The sequence below is a fragment of the Scleropages formosus genome, chromosome 16 (genome assembly GCF_900964775.1).
Source record: "Scleropages formosus chromosome 16, fSclFor1.1, whole genome shotgun sequence".
Classification (NCBI taxonomy): domain Eukaryota; kingdom Metazoa; phylum Chordata; class Actinopteri; order Osteoglossiformes; family Osteoglossidae; genus Scleropages; species Scleropages formosus.
Genome location: NC_041821.1, coordinates 14,439,392 through 14,459,292, shown reverse-complemented (window position 1 = coordinate 14,459,292; position 19,901 = coordinate 14,439,392). Strand labels below are relative to the sequence as shown.

At 44.2% G+C, this 19,901-nt stretch overlaps 1 protein-coding gene across 3 annotated transcripts in view; it reads right to left on the bottom strand.

The window, feature by feature from the left end:
- zcchc7 (zinc finger, CCHC domain containing 7) overlaps positions 1–19,901 on the bottom strand; it is a 40,139-nt gene that overhangs the window by 12,875 nt on the left and 7,363 nt on the right. For all 3 annotated transcript variants that reach the window (XM_018738257.2, XM_018738256.2, XM_018738258.2), the window contains 3 exons: positions 1,510–1,562; positions 1,232–1,357; positions 694–864 (listed from right to left, as the gene is read on the bottom strand). In XM_018738257.2, coding sequence (XP_018593773.2) covers positions 694–864; positions 1,232–1,357; positions 1,510–1,562 — 350 coding nt within the window. The remainder of the gene's footprint in view (positions 1–693; positions 865–1,231; positions 1,358–1,509; positions 1,563–19,901) is intronic.

Below are 19,901 nucleotides of genomic sequence, written 5' to 3'. Positions count from 1 at the left end.
ACAACCCCACCCCCATGACACAAAACTCCACCCCCTACGTGCAGACAAAAAGGGATCAGGGAAGGCGGACTGACAGGTGGAGTGAGCATCATGACTCACATGCAGTTGGGACTGATGAGCCAGGGAGAGACCACACACACAGAAGTGTAGAGAGTGGAAAAAATAGGGCTACATAGCACATAGAAATGGAGAGACTACATATGTGTACACACCAGTGCAGCATGAAAATGAATGAGACTGTACACATGTACCCGAGTGCAGAGGAAAGGACAAAGATGCATGCAATGCAAGCACAGCTCCATAGTTTTCTGTCTTCATTCGCAGTCTCTGACAAAGACACACAGTAGTCTGTAGGACATCCATACACCACATAACTAAGAGCACACACAGTGCCTTGTGGCTTTCTGTACAGTCTGTGGTTGTGTGCAGGTCCTGCGCCATCGTGAACGAGACGGGCCAATCAGAAGTGGCATTTCAGACAGAAACATAATTACATGTAAAACCAATACAGTTACATTAAACGTAAAAAAAAAAAAAAAAAAAAAAAAAACTGAGGGCAACGGGGACAAGAGAACTGTAATTGTCACTGACAGTCATTAACACCACCCTGCTGGAATCGCTGATGTCAACAACATCTTAATGCCGCTGCAAACGGAGCGACAAATTGGCATTGGGATGCAAGAAGCAGCTTACGTCTTGGAAGTGGCCGGTCATGCTGCAGCGGTGGCACTGTTTGTGCCAGTAGGCGGGTTCGAGGCAGTCCTCGTAGCCGTGTCCGGGCAGCATGCAATTGGAGCAGAAGTGATGGGGGCACGAGCGCTGGAGGTGGCCCTGTGTCCCACAGAGGAGGCAGCTGGGCAGCTTCTGTCCAGGGGTGATACGAGACAGAGGTTAACACACCACTACGACTGCTTGCTATACAGCCATCCAGTCAGTGTGTGCGTGTGAGAGAGAAGAGGGCCAGGAAAAACCTAAACAGCAGAGTTTGTGGGAAATTCTTTGATAGTCAAAATAAATTTGCCACCTTGTAGGGTCTCTAGCTTTTTTTGGGTTCTGATGAATCTTGTACGTCAAACAGTTACAATAAATGTGTCAGAGTGTGTCATACTGTTTGTGTTTTAGTGCAAGAAATGTTATGTGCGTTCCACGAGTCATTGGAGAAAGTGATTATGGGTGCATAACAGCAGCCCGCATAGCGACAGCCCGTCTGGATGCCTTCTGCCAGCCCTACCTTTGGTGTCGAACAGCTTTTGGACAAATGTCCCGTTTTGTTGCAGTTGCGGCAGGTGACATTTTTTTTCTCGTAGTAGCGACTGGCCAGGCGTCGCGTGCCTGGCCCCCTGTTGGCGATCTGGGCCTGGGGAGGAAAAGGAACAGTAGCCTCAACAATGCCCAGCTGCTCAGCTTCTGCTCACCAGTCTGTCAGTCAACAAGAAATTATCTGAACTCGTGTCCCAAGCGCTCAATTTGTGTAACTAAGGAGGTTAAAAAAAAAAAAATTCTCCGTACCTTCATATCTTTTGCTGAAATGCTCCAGTTGTAATCATCGTTGTCATGGTCTTCTACAAAAGATTTTAAAAAAGTATGAATGAACTAGGAATTCTGCTAAGATGTTTTCAGACAACTAAACAGCTGCTTCTTTGTAGCATGACCCAAAATGCCAGCCTGCACACATCAGCTCATCGACAGTAGGTATTTCAGGTCGCTCCATGAAGTCAATTTTATTTAAGCATTTGTTCTCCTCCTCGGCAACTGCAGCTGAAGATAAAACAGGCCTATGTGAAGCACATTTCACAATGTTTTGAAATTCACCACAACTGGTTCGAAAATAATTCTAGGGGAAAAAAAACATCTGAATCATTTAAATCGCTTAATTTAAGCAAAGTTTTGACTATTGGGTCTAACATGTAGAAGGTGAGAAAATAAGTTTCAGAGATCCAAAAGATTAAAGTGAAAGTCACCGAACAAAAACATGAAGCAAATGTGTAAAAAGGCCGTTTCCTCAGGTGTGCTGAAGCATACGGGAGTACGTATTCCCTTCTGAGCTTTACTGAAAATGCCAGTACCCCCACACTGCGCTTTTAAGAGTGTATGAAAACTGGTTTTTGGAAGCAAATAAAATGAATTTAGTGATGTTTCAATGAAAGATCCAAAAAAAAAGCCGGCCCAATGACCATGCCTCACAGCCTGATGGATGGACACTGCATCTATACCAGTCCTCCACCGATGATCCACGGCTTTGTGTCTTTGGGATATTGTAACGGAAAGTTTGAAAGCCCAGTAAAATCTGCATTTTGCTGCAACTAGACACACAGAAAGGGGAGGTCAAATTCACGAACCGGTGCCGTCTGGGCTCCTCTCGGTAGGACGTGAGCAACTCTCATCACCAATGGCCCTAATGACGGTCAGCACTCGGCGCTGAGTGATGAGTGGTAGGGTGGCTGTCTGACGGCACCACAAACGCTCACAGGAAGACTGACTCACCGAGGGGGGGGGGGGGGGGGGGGGGGGGTTATTTATGTTGATATACGCAGTGCTGTTCTCCAGAGACACATGACTGTTGGTGAGATGGAGACAGCTGCGCTCACGTTTACCCACAATACCCAAAGCACTACTACCATACAGTGTTCAGAACGTACGAAACACTAACAAACAATATACCACACGCTACGTACCACACTGATACAGCCCAATACCGACAATAACTTCTCGCAAACCCCTGCACAGCTTCCTGCTATAATACTCTACGCTAGCAATATATATCTGTGTGAACAACACATCACACGCGACAAAAAAAAAACTGACACGAAACACGGTACACTCACAATATCCCATACGCACAGCATAATCATTCCAATCACCATGCCAATATGCAAAGAATTTTCCAACGGTGACCTCAATTCATATAGTTAAATGTAACATTCCATAAGTTGACCGTGCATTTCCAGTGTATTTACTGTACATTTATTTTCTCCAAAGCGACTTCCGATATTTACTCTGAAAATTAAGCTGAATATGAAAAGGAAATGCCATCTGATACAGTTTAGGCTCAAGATTTAAATGAAGTGCTTTGTTACTGGATAAGATAAATAGTTCATTCTATTAGAAGAGTGTTGTGAAAGACAAAGAATCGTATAGATAATCCATAAATATAAAATCAGCAGTACTAAATCCACGATACTCGGAGCTAGCTCCTTTCTCTCAATGGTTTGTACGCTGAAAACTCTTGAGCTCTTAAATTTCACCCTTATTATTACTGTTATTAAAAATGTCACTTCATTCATTAGCTCACATGTCAATACAGCAGTCCCATGGAGGGGGCCACGAACTTACAACCTGCAGGTTGCAACTACAAGTACGCTAGCTTGCGGGCGGTGATGGTCGAAATCGTCGTGATGCGTTCTAAAGCACGTTACCATTCCGAATGTGTCACGCAGTTCCTGGGAGACAGACGCAGCGGAGAGCTGCTCACTTTACCGGTGTGAGCCAAGCGGGGCTCGCAGCTCCTCGGCGTGCCCTCAAAGCCAAACACGGCAGTGTGTAAAGAGCAGCTCCCTTTCCACAGAGCAAAGGCGCGATTAACTGACAGGCAGCTCTAAAGGTTAACAACTGTGTTGCCTGTCAAACAGATTAACGTGGAGCTGGTTTACCTAGCTCTTCCAGTGACCTTTAAAGCCTCGGGTCATGATTGAGAATAATTCACTGAATCAATACCTACAGGCAAGTGGGTAGAGAAACACACGCTACAGTGAGCCGTTGCCTGAAATTACAGGAAGCAGTAGGAATCTGACGTTGCTACAGATTCAGGTTCAGTTCACACACCTTTCTTACTTCTCCTGGAATTTTAAACTGCAAACTTCAGGTCCAAAGTCTGCGTACCTCGTGCCCTATACCTGTCTGCTCCGTGCTGAACGTCACCGAGAGGCACTTGGAAAGGTGTGTGCGCCCCGCGGAGTCCCTCAAAGGGGTCCTCTCGAGCCCCTCTTCCCCATGGGGGCCCAGGACAAAGGAGAGGAAACTCTCATTAATGAGCTCCTCCTCATAGGATAAAAGAGGCCAGGAGGGGCGCTAAAGAAAGCAGGAGACGCTTTTGTCACAGCGAGGGAGTGAAACGCATGGCAAACTCCAGGAAACTGGATTAAAAGGCCACTGCAAAGCCATGGTGAGATACACCCATTTCAGATAAACACAAAATCTAAAGAGCACAAAAAGAACATTCTGCCAAACAATCAGCGCTCAGCCTTTACTGGGGCACAAGTGGAATCCTGGCCTTGAAAGTGGTGCCACAAGGCTGCAGTTCCCTCCGCTGTGAAAAGGGGGCGATGCTGCGGCCGCCAGCCGAACCAGCGGCGGAGGGGATCGGAGACGGGGACAAAAAGACGAGAGGTGAGAGGAGCGTCACCGGGGCAGATGGCGACAGATGCTAGCGACCTGTCTCCCACGTGCACTCATTACTGGAATGTGGAAAGGGATGATAGAGAAAGGACGCACAGAGAGATGAAGACTGATCCCAACCCACTGGCAGCCTGAGCGGGAGGGGGTGCCCGTCTCACCAGGGTACGAGTCACTAATTAACCATGAATACCATCCCTGCAGGAGGAAGCACAACATCACGTTTTGTTTTTCAGAACGAAAGCATGTCTGTTTGCCACAAACATGCCACACAATGAAACAGACACACATAAACATAAATACACCCTGACAGGCACACATTCTTCACCCTCAGAGGTATACAAACACACACACACACACACACACACACACACAGAGCTTTCTGGAGCGTCCCTGACAGTCTCCCCTAACAACCCCCTTCAAGTGTAACCATGCAGCCATACAATGTCCCGGCTGGATGACTTCACTGTGCGGGAAAGGGTGTGGGGTAAGCATCTGTGCCCCTAGAGCCAACCCCCACGTCCCCCCCCCCCAAAGTAGTACACCCTCCCCTGCTGACCCTGATTAAACAGCTGCGCGCACCCCCCTTTGTGTGGCCCTGTTGACTTCTCCCATTAAGACGGTGCCCTGGACAAAGGAAGCGGAAGAGGGCCAGCGCTGCCCACCAAAGAGGAACCGTGTTCCGTACTGCCGTCACACAGCCGCACCCCCCAAGTCCAAATCTGACAACTTGAGCCTGGGGGTGTGACCAGCCATGTTCATATGCGGCACACAACGCTACAATATCACAGATATGTTGCTCAAACCCCTAAAGTACCCCGTGCGCACAAGGATCTCCCGCTGCTGGGATCCATCTCTCGGACAAACTCGCAGAGCGCAGATGAAAACGAGACTACTGAAATCAAACTATTTTTGAGCCCCACTGATGCCCACCGTAGCTCCCAAAGATGTGCCTCCATCAGTTTCTTTGTTCCTCATGAGCACAAGCGTGGAGGTAATTATGCAATGCTGGGTTTAAGCCTTGGTCCGACAGCGACCGAAACGTTCACAGACCCCCGACACTCGGAACCACATCGCAGTGGAACACATGAGAACCAAAGAGAAAACAGAAAGGCGGCCTAGGGTGTAACTGTGATTTTGGTCCTGCCCCAGTTGACACAGTGAAAGGGGTAAGTGGAGGGGAAAAGCTCTTGAGGGGGGTCGGAGAGGGTTGTGCACTGGCCAACAAAGCCTTGTTGTGGGCCAGGGAGCAAAGAGAGCACTTGCACCCATTACAGCCAACGAAAGGAAACACACAGTGAAATCCCACCTAAGTGTGTGGTGGCACAGAACAGAAGGCCCTCCCACTGGCTTCCATCACATCATCTGGAGGACGGGCCTCCCACACCACTGCGTCCGCAAACACTGGTATCTCGTATCATATTCTGAACTCTAAAGACGAAACTCCAGAAATGCCAAAACTGTTGAGAGGTGGAATGCGGCTCACCGAAAGCTGCTATTTTAAATCCGATTAAGCAGTCTGACTCGCGAAAGGCAAAGACGGGACAACAGTCAACTGGGAGTGTCCAAATAGAGACCCGTTAATGTTCCATTACCGCTGAGCAAAAATATACTGCAAATGCAACAGCGAGCGAGCGAGCCACAGGCTGCGTTGGGATGAGACCTGGAAAGGACTGAGCCGCAGCGCACGACTGCGCACACAACACACGAGACGGGACGACAGCCATGACACGAAACCGTGGGCCCAGATGGGACTGCACAGTGAGCCCTCACAGGGAACCACACACATGTTCTGAGGGGCGGCACGCACCAGCAGCCCTGCAGATGTCACTGGGCGTGGTGGTCGACAGGGGGAGCGGGAGGTGGGACAAGAGAGTCTCCACCCCATGAAGAAGAGGCCACAGGAGACACACCACTCATCTGGCTTTCTCTCCTGCTGCATCCCTGTACTTTACAAGTACATATTTACTGCAAACACCATGTCCTCCAGACCCTTGACACACATCTGACCTCACCAGTCTTTCTTCCAAAAGTGGCTGTATTGTAACTTTGCCGTGTTTCATGGAAATGTTCCGAAGCAAAGAAAGCCGAGGCGAGAACAAAGGGCGTATAGTGACTGGTGAACCCCTACGGCCCCAGAACTTCTCCCGTTCACGATCACCGCGTTTCGCAGATCACGTGGAGGAAACCCTGCCTGTTTCTGATGGAACGAACCTGTAGCGGATTTCATTTAGAGAGCGTGTGTGCTGCAACAGAGAACTAAACATATCCCTTGTGCCCATCTGAAGTCATATGCAGGAACCTCTGCGACAGGAGGAGCCAAGAGATCAACTGTTAGCCTTGAGGGCCTCACAGGTACTGGTTTCACCAGTGTGTCCCATGTGATCAGCAGATTGTGACCTGTGCCATAGCTTTCAGCCAAGCTCACCGGTTGTGCTCAGGCCTATCGTGTCTCTGTTCAGCGCGGCACGGCTCACGCTAACATCTCTATTGGCGACATCCTCCCTCGGGCGTGGTCTGCCTGTCAAGGCCAGCCTGGTGGGGAACGGAACACTGGGGGTGGAAGAGTTGGCTGGCAGACGACACGGTGGCACCGCAGTGTTTAGCTGCGTCTCCTGGCCTCGGGGCTTCCGACACACGCTCTTGCTGTGGCGATGCAGGGCGAGCAGCCAAAGCTGTCCATCAAGCAGTCGAGGCCAATTACTGCCCGGCAGGGTTCGGCATGGTGGCAGGATGGCGACAGCATGCAATGATCATCCAACACGTGGCACCAGTGAGCCACGCAGGCATCTCTCAGGGAAACGCACTTCCCGACAGCGCTGTAAGCGCCGTCAATCTGACCAACTCCATGAACCTCACATTCAGCCACTTGCAGTACAGCTACACTGGGATTTTTGAACCAAGATCTATCTTCCTGGCTTCAGTGATACACTCCACATTGTTGACAATTCTGTGTGTACAAACACGCTACACTTGTGACAACCTGTGACACCTTCTGAGCTTTTCGACAACTCCAGAAGAAACACCGTTAACATGACAGTTTGACAATCTCAATTATATCAAGCTGGATGACCTGCTCCAAGGTGACCCTCACACCTGGGCTTACGGAAGACCTCGAAAGCAGTGGTTCTCACTGTAAAGTCTGTGTACATCCTATAACCCTTTTCCCACTGGCGCTTGTCGCATTCTTATCGTAACACGCCGACTCAGTCTGGGTGGGGACCCAACAAATCTACAAGCTCATGTAAATGGTGCCAGATCCTGAAAATATTAATACAAATTATTTAAAATGTTCATATTAAAATTCCACGCATAATTTAAATACCTTCAGGCAAATCAGATGGATTAAATTAAATTCTTATTTTCAGAATAAATATTTTTGTCTGTAATATATTTCGGTAAATCAGTAGCTCATAAGAAATGAACCCATTTTGTCTGGTTGCCACACTGTTGGGTCTGCAATCAGTTACATACCGCAGACCAACAGCAAATCCTTTTTTTTGTTCTTCACATTTAATTTTCACTCATGTAGCTAATGCTTTCATACAAGAGTGTTGAGTTTGTGTACTAAGCCATTTACACTGATTTAGCCATTTATACAACAGGGTAATATTTATTCTATCAATTCAGGGCAACTATCTTAATGGTACCGCAGTATGAGTGGGATTTGAACCAGGGTCCTTCGAGAGTAAGGTGATGGTGCCAACCACTACCTGAAGGAAAAAATACCTTTAAAACTTTTCTGCAAAATAACAAGAGAGAGAGAACTGAAACATTTCTTCAAATCTTTATTCAAATATTCTAACACTGTAATTCTACTGATGGGACTTTGGGGAGAGAAAGAGGATGACCACCGACCCCATACTGCTTTCAACAACCAAATTTTCTCTTTGCGCTTCTTTTAATTCCCAAATATGACCAGCTGAAGGATGCTAAGAGGAATGAGATGTAATGTGCCACATCCTTCCACTTAATGAAAAGTGGACACAGACAGCTTGAGGAAGCTCCATCATCATTTCGCGCTGGGGTTTGATTTCGGGTCAATAGGGTTAGGGAGTTCAAAGACGTGCTGTAATGCACCTGCTGCAGAAGGTATTAGAACAATATAAAAGTTCCCACTAGATAGGAGAACACTGCCGAGCGATGGCTTATACGCGTTGAAATGCCACAAATCGAATCACACGAAGAAAGTGTCAAAGCACCTCGGGAGAGCTCTTATTGAATCAACATCGAATTTCACAGCAGCCAGCATGCTTCACATCACCATTTACCGCTCACATGGCTGGCTCAAGGAAACTGACACTGCAAAAGCAACAAAATAAAGAAGTTACAAGACAGCAAACTGATAATTATTAATATTAACGAAAAAAGAATTGGCCAAAGCCCTTGCTGAGAAAAATCTACTGACAACGAGGCCAACACAAGTAGTATAAATCTATCTGTACGCAACAGCAGTGTTTCTCTTGAATCAAAATATCACTTTTCTAGAGCTATTGCAGAAAAACAGAAATAGAAGCACATTATTTCAAATTAAATCAAATCAAATTAAATATTTCAAATTCCGGCTTCTAGATACAATATTAAATTTTTGGAATTATGAAATGCCAGTTTAAATTTACATACCATTTTGAAAGATTTGATAGAATTTTAGCCTGAACAACGGTTCTTTGGAAAGACCCCTTACGATTTATGAACTATGTTTCAGTTTTAAAATGGGGGAACCACAGCTTTAAAAATCTAAAAAGGCCCTGAATATATCAAATGCACTTGATCACATCTACAAATGTCACAATTTCATTTTATACTATGAAAACACGTTTGTGCAGCCTAAAGCCTTTGTCCCGATTCTCTAGCGAGAATCCATTATGACTCATATATACGAGGGCCGAGCAGAAGGAATTCAGCGACACGGACACAAGCGGAGCAGAAATGCAGGAAGAAAATTGTCATTAACCAGACTGGAAATCAATGGTCTAATAGCAGCATCTCTGCCTATTTCTGTCACTGTGAATCCCTGCTTCACTGTAGCCTCAAAAGTATTTCAGTGAATCACATTTTCACCTTCCTAACATATTTTAGTTTCATCAGAACACATTCACACATTTGTCATGAAACTGTGTCAAGCCTGCAAACATGAAACAGCAATTAGTTATTATTGGTTAATTAGCTGCAAAAATATAGCACACACGCATCACAATATTCAAAACTAACACACATTCCCACAACCTACTGAGCAGTAACTTGAAATGAGAAAATGATTTGGTCAAATTTACTAAATAAACCTATTTTTTAGGAAACGCCCATGTTATCAGACTAAGAAAAGGTAGAATTTCTTACTGATAATTCATTTTGTCATTAAAGAAAATAAAGATAAACCGCATTTTTAAGCGGTAACATTATTTCACCATTATTTAGCTAGAAGATTTTTTTTGGTCAAATCTTTCTGCAATTAACCACCATTCAGCAGACAGCAATGTTGTCAAAATTTCAAAAAAAAATTATTAAATGGAATTTAGAGTAACGCCATTTTATCGACAAGGGCTCGGGCCTCAGGGAGCCGAAGCTGTTGCGAGCGAATTGGAAAGAAAAAAAAAAATGGATATAATGAATAATCCATTCATTCTGTGCCTGCCAAATGCCCCGCTGTCAGGGTAATTAAATAACAGCACTTTTAGGTTTTAATTTAGATTTCCCGCTTGTCTCCCATGTACCCTATTCATGACAGGAACTTAATATACAGTGGAAATGAAACAGGTGGGAGAGCTTCGGTAAGGGGCTCTCTCCTGTCCACCTAACATCGGCACTCTGCAAACATCCTCTTTTTAGATGAAGCAGAGGCCAAAAAGACTCCATGTGTGGGAAACACAAAAGTATAGCGCTCAAGGACTTGTAGCCTACTTCTTGCTTGCTGCTTTAGGTCCCAAGAGGGAAACTCTTGTGAATCATTTCAATATGGTCCTGTATCTGAATAATAAGTAAAATGTTTAGTTATTACACACTGTTCGGGAGTGTCCGTCTACCACAAAACTGAAACTCAGCTTTGACTTGCTGCTGGTGAACATCCACTGCTGCTCCAAAAAACTCTGTTCTCCTTGATTTCCTTCTGCCTCTTCTACTTAATGAATTTTGCTCCGAAGAATGTACTGTTATAACTGAGGATATTTACCATAAAACAATTATGTTTTACAACATTATATATGGATTGAACGAAAGTGTTACACAGAAGGCTAAGCAAATCATTGTTTATGGCTGTTTAATTTAGAGCATTAAATTCCACCCAGTTCTCTCTGAGAGGTAATGTGAAGCTGTTCCACTAAACACATTTGAATTTAGTAACGGTGTGGATTCATTTGCAAAATCTGTCCGTTTCCCCCACCCCCTGCCTCCAACGAGCCTTGCATTTTCCCCAACAGTCTTTCCATTTCCTTCCTCTTCCGTCCCCTGCCCTACCGATGGGTGTCCCACCCCGGAGGGGGGGAGCTGCACGGCTCAGCCATGACACCACATCACCCAGCAGGCTATTTCAGTTGTTTTTACATCACCGTTTTCACACACTACCCTGTGCACATTTCAAGAATACACGGGGTTGGGCCAACAAATTAAGAAAGCATCACAGTATGGTCACTTACTGAGAAAAGCTATAGGGGGTATATCTACCAAACAGCACAAGTATTCGTCACGAGATGTCAACATTGCTGCTGAATTCTGCTCTCTGTGCAGCTCTGTAAGGGTTCCTCCAGTTTATGCCAACAAACAGCACCACTAAAAGAGTACAAAGTATGAACAATACAGCTAATGACCTGAGTTTTGCTAAATAAACTATGTTCTTTGTTCCCACAACCCATGCTGTTTATCACACCAGTTGCCTTTTCTAAGACTACATTTCACTAGACAATTGCTATAAAAGACACGCAGCCTATTTGTTAATTTCTACGCAAACGCTAAACCAAAAGAGTAAAGCAGAAGACGTCAAGATAGTTTAAATAGTTTTAAAAAAAAAACAGTTTTGCGATCGCATAAACCCTTGAAATACTGTGTTGACTTCTCCGCCAACACCCAGATCTGTGAGTTTATGCTGAAGTTCTGAGGGTGCCTCCAATTCGCTGAGAAACATTTGACATCTCTACGCTGCACACGTGCAATGGCAGCATCTCAAACTAAACCGTACCTCTGATGGCTTCTTTAAAGGATGAGTTCAAACTCCTCTCACTTCCCTCCTCTACATACGGTAGAAAATCCCATTACGGAGTTATACTTGCAAATTGAATCCATGCCGTCACAGGGAACAACAGAACATTTTAATATACCTGTGAGCGTGCTTAATGCTTCTTAATGCTACTTATTAGAATGTGGTTTCTTTAGGTGAGAAGCTTTATAAAAATCTATTACTAATCTCATCAAGTATACCTGTAGTTTATCCATGCTGGGACTGTATTTAATTTCTTCTTTTTTTACAGAAGAAATTGATTCAGTTCACATCCCTCAAGTGTGTTAAAAGGAAAAGGAGGAGATTTTAGATTAGAGCTAATGCTGAATAAATATCAGGAGATCTACAGGGTAGGTCTTGTCACGCTTGTTGCCTTGTAAACAACCTCTGTTTTCTCCATATTGATTACAAAGAGTAAGGCCGAACAAAGCTTTTTGGATTTCCCTGTCCAGCTGCTAATTTATCGCCATGATCATGATCAGCCTCATACATTTCTAAAAACATCAAAGCCACTCATAGGGTCTTTATGTTGAGATACTTTGTGGTGACCACTAATGTGATGTCAGCCTGGGATGTTCAAATAAATCTGTGATTTAATATTTATATATTCTACATGGTAATTTATAGCTAAAAAAGTTAAAAGAATTAGACTAATCGTCAAAACTACTGCTGGTTGATGTTTTCTGAAGTTTCCTCAATGAAAATACAGAAACCAATGGCAGCTGATTGAGAATTTTTCCACCTACTCACAATTAGAAGAAACACCGAAAAATAAATACAATTACTCTGAATAATACATCATTTTATGTCTGCTTATGCATATAGGGTGCCTCATCTATAGTTGTTTGAGATGATTAATTATTGACGCGTCTTCATTCTACAGTTCTTAGAGGGGACGTGTAAAGTTTGACACGTGGTGAAACTGCATGGTGGCTCAACAGGTAGCGTTGGTTCCTCAAAATATCCGGCCAGTAGATTTGGATGCAGGTTTGAATCCAGGCCAGTCTGAGTGGAGTTTGCAGGTTTCAGCCGTGCGCTCCGGTTTCTTCTTACAGTTCAGAGACGCGTTTCAAGTGAACTGGTGACTCCAAATTGCCCTGCACTATATGCGCTGTGTGTGTTACACTGTTCCGTAGTGTGAATGACTGTAGTATAGTGTAACTAGTGTTGTATGTCACCTTAGACAAGGGTGTGAGTTAAATACTAGTTAATCATTGGTACAACACTTTGGAGAAAAGCATCTGTTGAATGAAAAGATTTAAATATAACACTGAAAGTTTCCACTTCGAAATATCTTCAGTTATGAAAATTAACATGTATTAATGCTCAGCAGTACTATGGCATTAGGATAAATATGCAAGGGATATTAACAGGATATTTGCATGCTGCAGCTGGGCTCCTGCGAGTGGGCGTGGGTGTGGGTTTTGTACACTAAATTAATCACGGGTAGGCTGGGGGAGCCCACTGACTCACTCTCGGTACTTCAGAAAAAGTTTGCACATCAACAAACAACCAAAAAAAGAGAGCGTATGTGTATCTATGTGTGTATATATACGGATATACCCACACACACTGTATGCAGGACAAGACAGACACTTGAAAAGTTCAAATCAAAACGGTGGGGGGGGGGGAGTATTAAATATCAATAACTAAATGCGTAAACAAACCGGCAAGGCACATGCTCCTTGGTATTTTCCCTAATTAATTCTCTGTGCTGTCTCCAGCAGAGAAGCTTGAATAGTTATGGTGTGTATTATCTTGCGCACCTTCCCCCTGCTCACAGACCACATCTCTGAATTTCATTTACAATAATCCCGGATGAAGAGATAGGTGCTAATACCAGCAGCATACATTTGGGAAGTTTAATTTAACAGCATTCTCCGGTGTGAAAGTTAGACCGAACTGACACTGGAAAATTTAAGTGGAAATGCCTATAGAGAAGCAAGGCTGGTTAGGGACACAAAGACACACACGCTCGTACGATCTTTCAAACAACAACTCACTACATAAACTAGTATGAAAGTACGGCGTCACAGTTAACCCTCACAGCAGACACTTGACACTAATTCACTTCATCAGGCCACAGAGGGTCACGTGATCAACAGGATGTAATATTACATTAACATTACTACTGTATCTACTGCAAATAGTTACTGAGGAACTCACCTGAATGCAGTCCTGACCAGTTGTCATATTTAAATTCATTAACGTAGCTTAAGTGGCTTGTTCGAAGCAAAAATAGCAGTCTAACAGTGCGAGTGTGTAATGTACAGATGAGAGGTTTAGTTCTAGCTGATAACACTCATCATGCGCATATTAAAGAGAGATAAGGAACAAAATCTACATATGGCTGCTGTACAGCGTAGGGCTACATCATATTTATAGTAAGGGAGGAAAAAATAATATTCGAAATATCAGAACTCCAGATGTGAACAAACACACACGGGCAATGTTTCTAGCTACAGGCCTGCCCACTCCTTTTCCACCCCCAGGCAGATGCAACGACCAAGCTTTGGTCGACTGAACAAACAAAGCTTCGCCTTTCTCCTCTATTCCTGGCCCTCTCTTCTGTCCCTCTTCCACTGTACATCTCAGCCAACATAAGTACCACATCTGGTCCAATTCATAGACTCTACTGTGGTCTGAAGAGCAGAAGTGTTGAAGAAAGCATACGGTAGACTGGATGCCGCATCAGAACTGTCACCGCTGGACTCAATCGGCCAAGGTCATTTGCTTTATGACAAGGAGCACTTCAAAACGCCAGGGGCAAATGGCAGCGGCGTAGACCTGGTTTGTCTAACGATCAGTTGTGCTGGATGCATGACACACATCTGCCTAGAGCCTTCTGGTCCAGTGATTCAGAGCTCAAACACGTTCAGGCCTGGGGTCGCCCGTCTCAGTCTTGTCTTGGTTCGTGGCTGCCATGGGAGGCTCTGGAGCAGAGCTACCAGCCAGTCAGGCTGTTAAGTGAAGGCTTGGCCAGGCTGTCACTACACCAGCACCCCTCTTCCACACCGAAGCACTCATTACTTCTGCACCATGTGAAGTTAGCTGTAACCCAGAGCGGACGAACACGTATGTATACGAGACGTATAAACAGACATATATTGATGACAAATCACTACATTTAAATGTATCAATAAATAAAATAACTTTAAATATGTGGAGAAGAGCAATGCAAACAAGGAGAAATATACATCAATAAATAAATATAAATGGTTTTTGTTATATTTTAAGCCAACTTATCTCCCCAACCAAGAAAACGGTGATAAGCAATGCAGGGCAGACAGTGAGCAAATGGAAGTATTGTTTAATACAAAAGATTGCTGGCACACTGCTGTTCCTGAACAAAAACAATGCTGCTTTGTTTGTGTTTTGTGAACAATGCAGTTAAATTGTTCCCGTTTGTCATTCACATGAATGAGTTTCTGAACAAAAAAGATGGTAATTCTTGCCCTTTCTTGTGTGCAAAAGGATATGTTCACAATTTGAAGATAATGTCATATCATTGATGAGAAATATTTATGAGTTTGCCATTGAAAGTTAATAGATACTGATCAAAAATTTGGCATCAATATTTCACCCCCTTCCCCACAGATCCTCTGCTCTCCTTGCTATACCAGTGTGTTGAAAATAAGTACGAAAGAAACATCTGTGATTGCAAAGGCGGACCTAAGGATAGCCATGACCTCACAGAGTCCTAGTGAAGCTGTCACATATGCATTTATTCATTTAGCTGACACTTCTCCATACAATGCTAAGTTTCCTAAAATGTTTCACCTATTGATAAAGCTGGGTAATTTTTACAAAAGCAATTTTAAGGGTTGCTCAAAGGCACTGCAGAAGTAATTGCGAGTCGAAGCTGTGACCTTGAGATCCCAAGGCAGCAGCTCTAACCACTATACAACCACGCTTTTAAAAAAAAAAAATTAAAGAAAAAATCTCATGAGGCTATACACGTTGCCAGCAGTCCTGGGTATTCAGCTACTGAAGGATAAACTGCATATCCCTCCAGGAGAGAAGTTTTTTTAAAAAAAAAAAAAAAAGAAAAAAAAAGAAAAAACAGTAACACCACCTTTCCACCTTCATTTATAAAGCCAGATGGGTGTATATGAAGCCTAAAATGAAGGAGATACTAAAAGCAAGCATGAGCCATAGAGAGGAATGAAGACGATGGAGAGCAGTCTTTGAATTAATCTAAATGTTAAAGATGTGGGCCATGTTCAGGATTGAACTCTTCTCTGAGCTGCTAAGAGGTGTTTTTATCTCATACACACAATTATGCCTCCATCTCCAAAGCCTTTCAGAGCTATGACAGGCATTCAACCACCAGCCAATGGAAAGCACAAATGTAACATTGCATACAGTTCCCAGATATCCGACCATATACAATAAATTTACATATGATCACAAGCGTTCTCTCCCAGACACACACACACACACACACACACACACACACACACACACACACACGCAGTCTCAGAACATTTCTGCTAAGAAGTTTTCAGGGAGCCTTAGCAGCCTGCCTTCAGCCCCATTGCTGGGATTACTGGAGGCTTGCTGGAGGCAGTCTCTCCATCTAGCGTCATGCACTGACCAGCCAGGTTAGCTCTCGTAAGGTATGCGTTGCTGCCAGACCACCGCTGCCCCTGTGTCCAACACGTCAACTCATCCGTCTCTCCATCTGTGGTAGGCACGTTAACACGCAGACTTAACTTACCTCCTCTGGCAAGCAACTCATACATCTGGATAAAAATTAAAAATCAAAACAAAAAAGGCCTCCAAAATAAAACGTTAATGTCACACTGGGGCAAATCCTTCCTGTCAATGCTACAATAATTTGATTTAATATTAACTCATTGGTTAATTAAAATGATTAATACAGGTAATTGTAACTGACATCTCCTTCTCTCTTCACTAAACTTGAATTTGAAACAGTGAGGAAGGGTAGGGGGTACACGCATGGACAGCAGGAGGGGGCACCGACGTTTTGTTCCACTGTCAGAATCTATCAGCGGTAAAATGGAGAAAGAGGCAGCCTGAACTCTGCTTCCATGCTGTCGTAGCCGTCGCCCTAGAGCTGGTCAGGACATGGCCCACTGACGCCTGAATGTGTTCTGCACAGATGCCGGAAGGCAGATCATTCCAGCTTCACCTTCTGTGGCTCATTGCAGGAGGTGTCACTTTATTATGTCCTCATTTTAAACCTTAGATGCACAAAACAAACATCTGAAAACATTCAAACACTTTCCTACTTGTATTTCTACTCAAATAGGGGTAAACGGCGCATTTCAGAAAAGTGCAGTGAACCTTGCATCTTCAAGTCATTTCTACGTCATAATTTAACTGTAGAATGCATGGTACTGGGTGTCATTCAGTTTAAAATAAAGGCCAATTTGTTTTCTGCAGAGTAACTTAACCATCATCAGAATATTTATGGAATATTAAAACAATGTGAAATTCAAGTGGCTGAATTTTTACCTTAATAGTTTTGTTGCAGCCACAGCGAAAAACAATTTTAATTAAAAGAATATATACTACTGCTTTATCCCAAAATACTGTTATTTAAAAATAAGGACTGGTGCCATTTAAATTTCTGAAATTAAGATGATGACCACCTGAATAGAAAACTGTCGCACTACTGAGACTTTACGGAAATAATAATATACTTTTGCGTGCCGTCCTCTAGGTATTGCATCAACAAATACACAGATAATGCAAACAGATCCTCCCTACTGGCAAAAACAACCTTCATTGGTTTTAATTTTTTAAAGACAACTGCAACTGAAGCTATAATAGAAAAAATTCATTAAACTGAATGTTGTTAAAAAAAAATTTCTATGGAGGCAAATTTCATTTTTAATACAAAATAAAAGCAACCACAGCACCAGTAAACAGAAGCAAAACATGAGTTCAGGAAAATGGAAGACCTACAAACTATGAGCCTCACTGACAGAAAGGAGAGAACACAGCTCTTAGCCTTATGCTGCAGTGTACTACAGTACAAGATACTGTATCCATTACAATAGCATCAATGAGCCTGACGCACTGAAGAACACCAAGTGCGTCTGCGCTAACCGGACACTTGCGTATGCCATTTTGGACCAACTCTATCAAGAGGAAGCAGACCCAGTATGGGTAAATATATACTGTATTTGTAGTGAAATAAGAACCATGCTTAAAATGTGCTAATAAATTATTATTCAGCCAAAGGTCAATAAGACCCTTACTGGAGTCCAGTTAGAGGACTACGAGAAAGTCCCATCCGAGGCATATGAGAACTTGTCAGAAGCTCCTCTGAGACCAGCACATCTCTCCAGCATCTCCATGGATCAGCATGTCTGTCCAGACGAAACAGCATGAGGCACAACAGGACCCTCAGCCCATCTCCACACATAAATGCGCTATTTTCAGGGCTGTAAAGCGTACTCTTCATAAACAGCTTTCCTAAAACCAGAGCTTTCCGTTTAAGTGGTCTTCTGAATCAAGCAGCAGAGTTTCTGTGATTTATTGACAATGACGTACGCTAATGCGGTAGTTGTCAGTCCTGGTTCTGGCTACCCACTGTGTATGCCGCTTGGTTCAAGCTGAACTCATAATCAATTGGGCATGACTGAATTCTCACTATGATCTGACATCTTGACGTTTCTGTCAATTTTTATGCAAGCTTTTTCTCAGCTGTGTTTATAAAGGTATAATAAAAATGTACGTCTTCTTACTACGTGTGTCCTTGAACCAAGACAAGAAGTCGTAAATTGACTAATTCGCTATTACTCGGTAGCTGACAGTCCCTCAAGAATTAAGACTCACGTATCAGTTAACTGCTGTATTCATCTGTACTACTTCGAACGAAAGCTGCAAAACAACCAAATTAAGGAGACATGACGCTACTGACGCACAAACACTTGCTGAGCTTTCGCTGAAGCACTTCGGGCGAGAATTTTGCAACAGACCGAGTGAAACGAACGAGTTGAAGACGCGGGCTGCACACTGGGGGCGCCGTAGCACAGCTGAACAAACAGCTGCACTTCTACAGGACAGCAAACTGCAAGCCATTTTTTTTTTTACAATGGAAACATTTGCCTAAGGTCTAATGTAACATTTTAAGCAACAGACACGAAATGGCTGTGAACTGTAATTCTTAGCAAACGGGACACAAGACGCTACAGCCACAGCAGTCTGAAAACAGCATCCCGAACAGGTGTGCCAACTGTAAACCAGCATATTAATTAATTTGCCAAACAGCAACTTTCACCACCTTGTAAAGCACTGACTTGCCTTTTCACATGCTTAAATGATTAAGAGCAGATACATGACTATTACATGATTATGATATGATAATCAAATTATACTGATTGCGATCGCAAGCTCAAAATAAAAGAGTGTCGTACAAAGGAAAGAAAAACATCTAGAAAAATGTCCAACTGCAACAAGAGAGCCTTCTCACAGAAGAGGACTCCACACACCAACAACCACGATGCTGTGCAGTGTTATTTCAAGGAGAGAAGACTCGATGGAGACACGCAGCGAGGAAAGCGTCGCGCAAGCAGATCTGGGAGCTGAGAGAGCGGATCCAAGGGTGAGCCCTGGCGGCCCAGACATGCTCTTTCCCGGGCTGAGGCATGATAGAATGGAGATGCAGCCTTACCTTGCCGCTGTGGAGCTCTTGACCCCCAGCTTGCTCACATGCACACAAATGCACAGAAACACAGACAAAACGCTCACAGGGTCCCGCACAGGCGGCTCTCCTCCCTGCTGTTGGCCCACAGCCGGAGCCCAAAAAATGCAGGCTCCTTGCAAAGTTGGACATGCACTGCGCCATGGGAGGTGGAGGACAGAGGGGGGTGACATGAAGAAGGGTGAGGGTTACAGGGAGAACACAACCAGGGTTAAGCCCAAAGTTGAAGCAGACCCCCTCCCCCAACCGACATTAAAAGGTCCAAAAAGGCTTATGCTGAAAGCCCGTTTTCCTCTCCTGCTCCACCTGACTGGAAAAGGAGGGGCCCCCAAAACCACAGGCTGCGACACAGAACAGAGAGGACAACTTTGCCCTGGGGAGGTGGGGGTGGGTGGCTGCTGCTACATACAGGATATGAAGTAAGGATTTAGGGGTCTTGTTCCCACCTCTTCTTTTCTGCTGCCATTGTGGCTGCCCACCCAGCCAAAGCGCTCCAGTCCGGCCAGAGGGTCCTCGGAGAGCCAGCGGGCCACCTGTGTCCTGCTCCTAGTCTCCGGAGATCGGCAGCCCTGAGGCCGATTCGCACCCACAGCAGGCCACAGTTCAACCTGCCAGTCACATGAT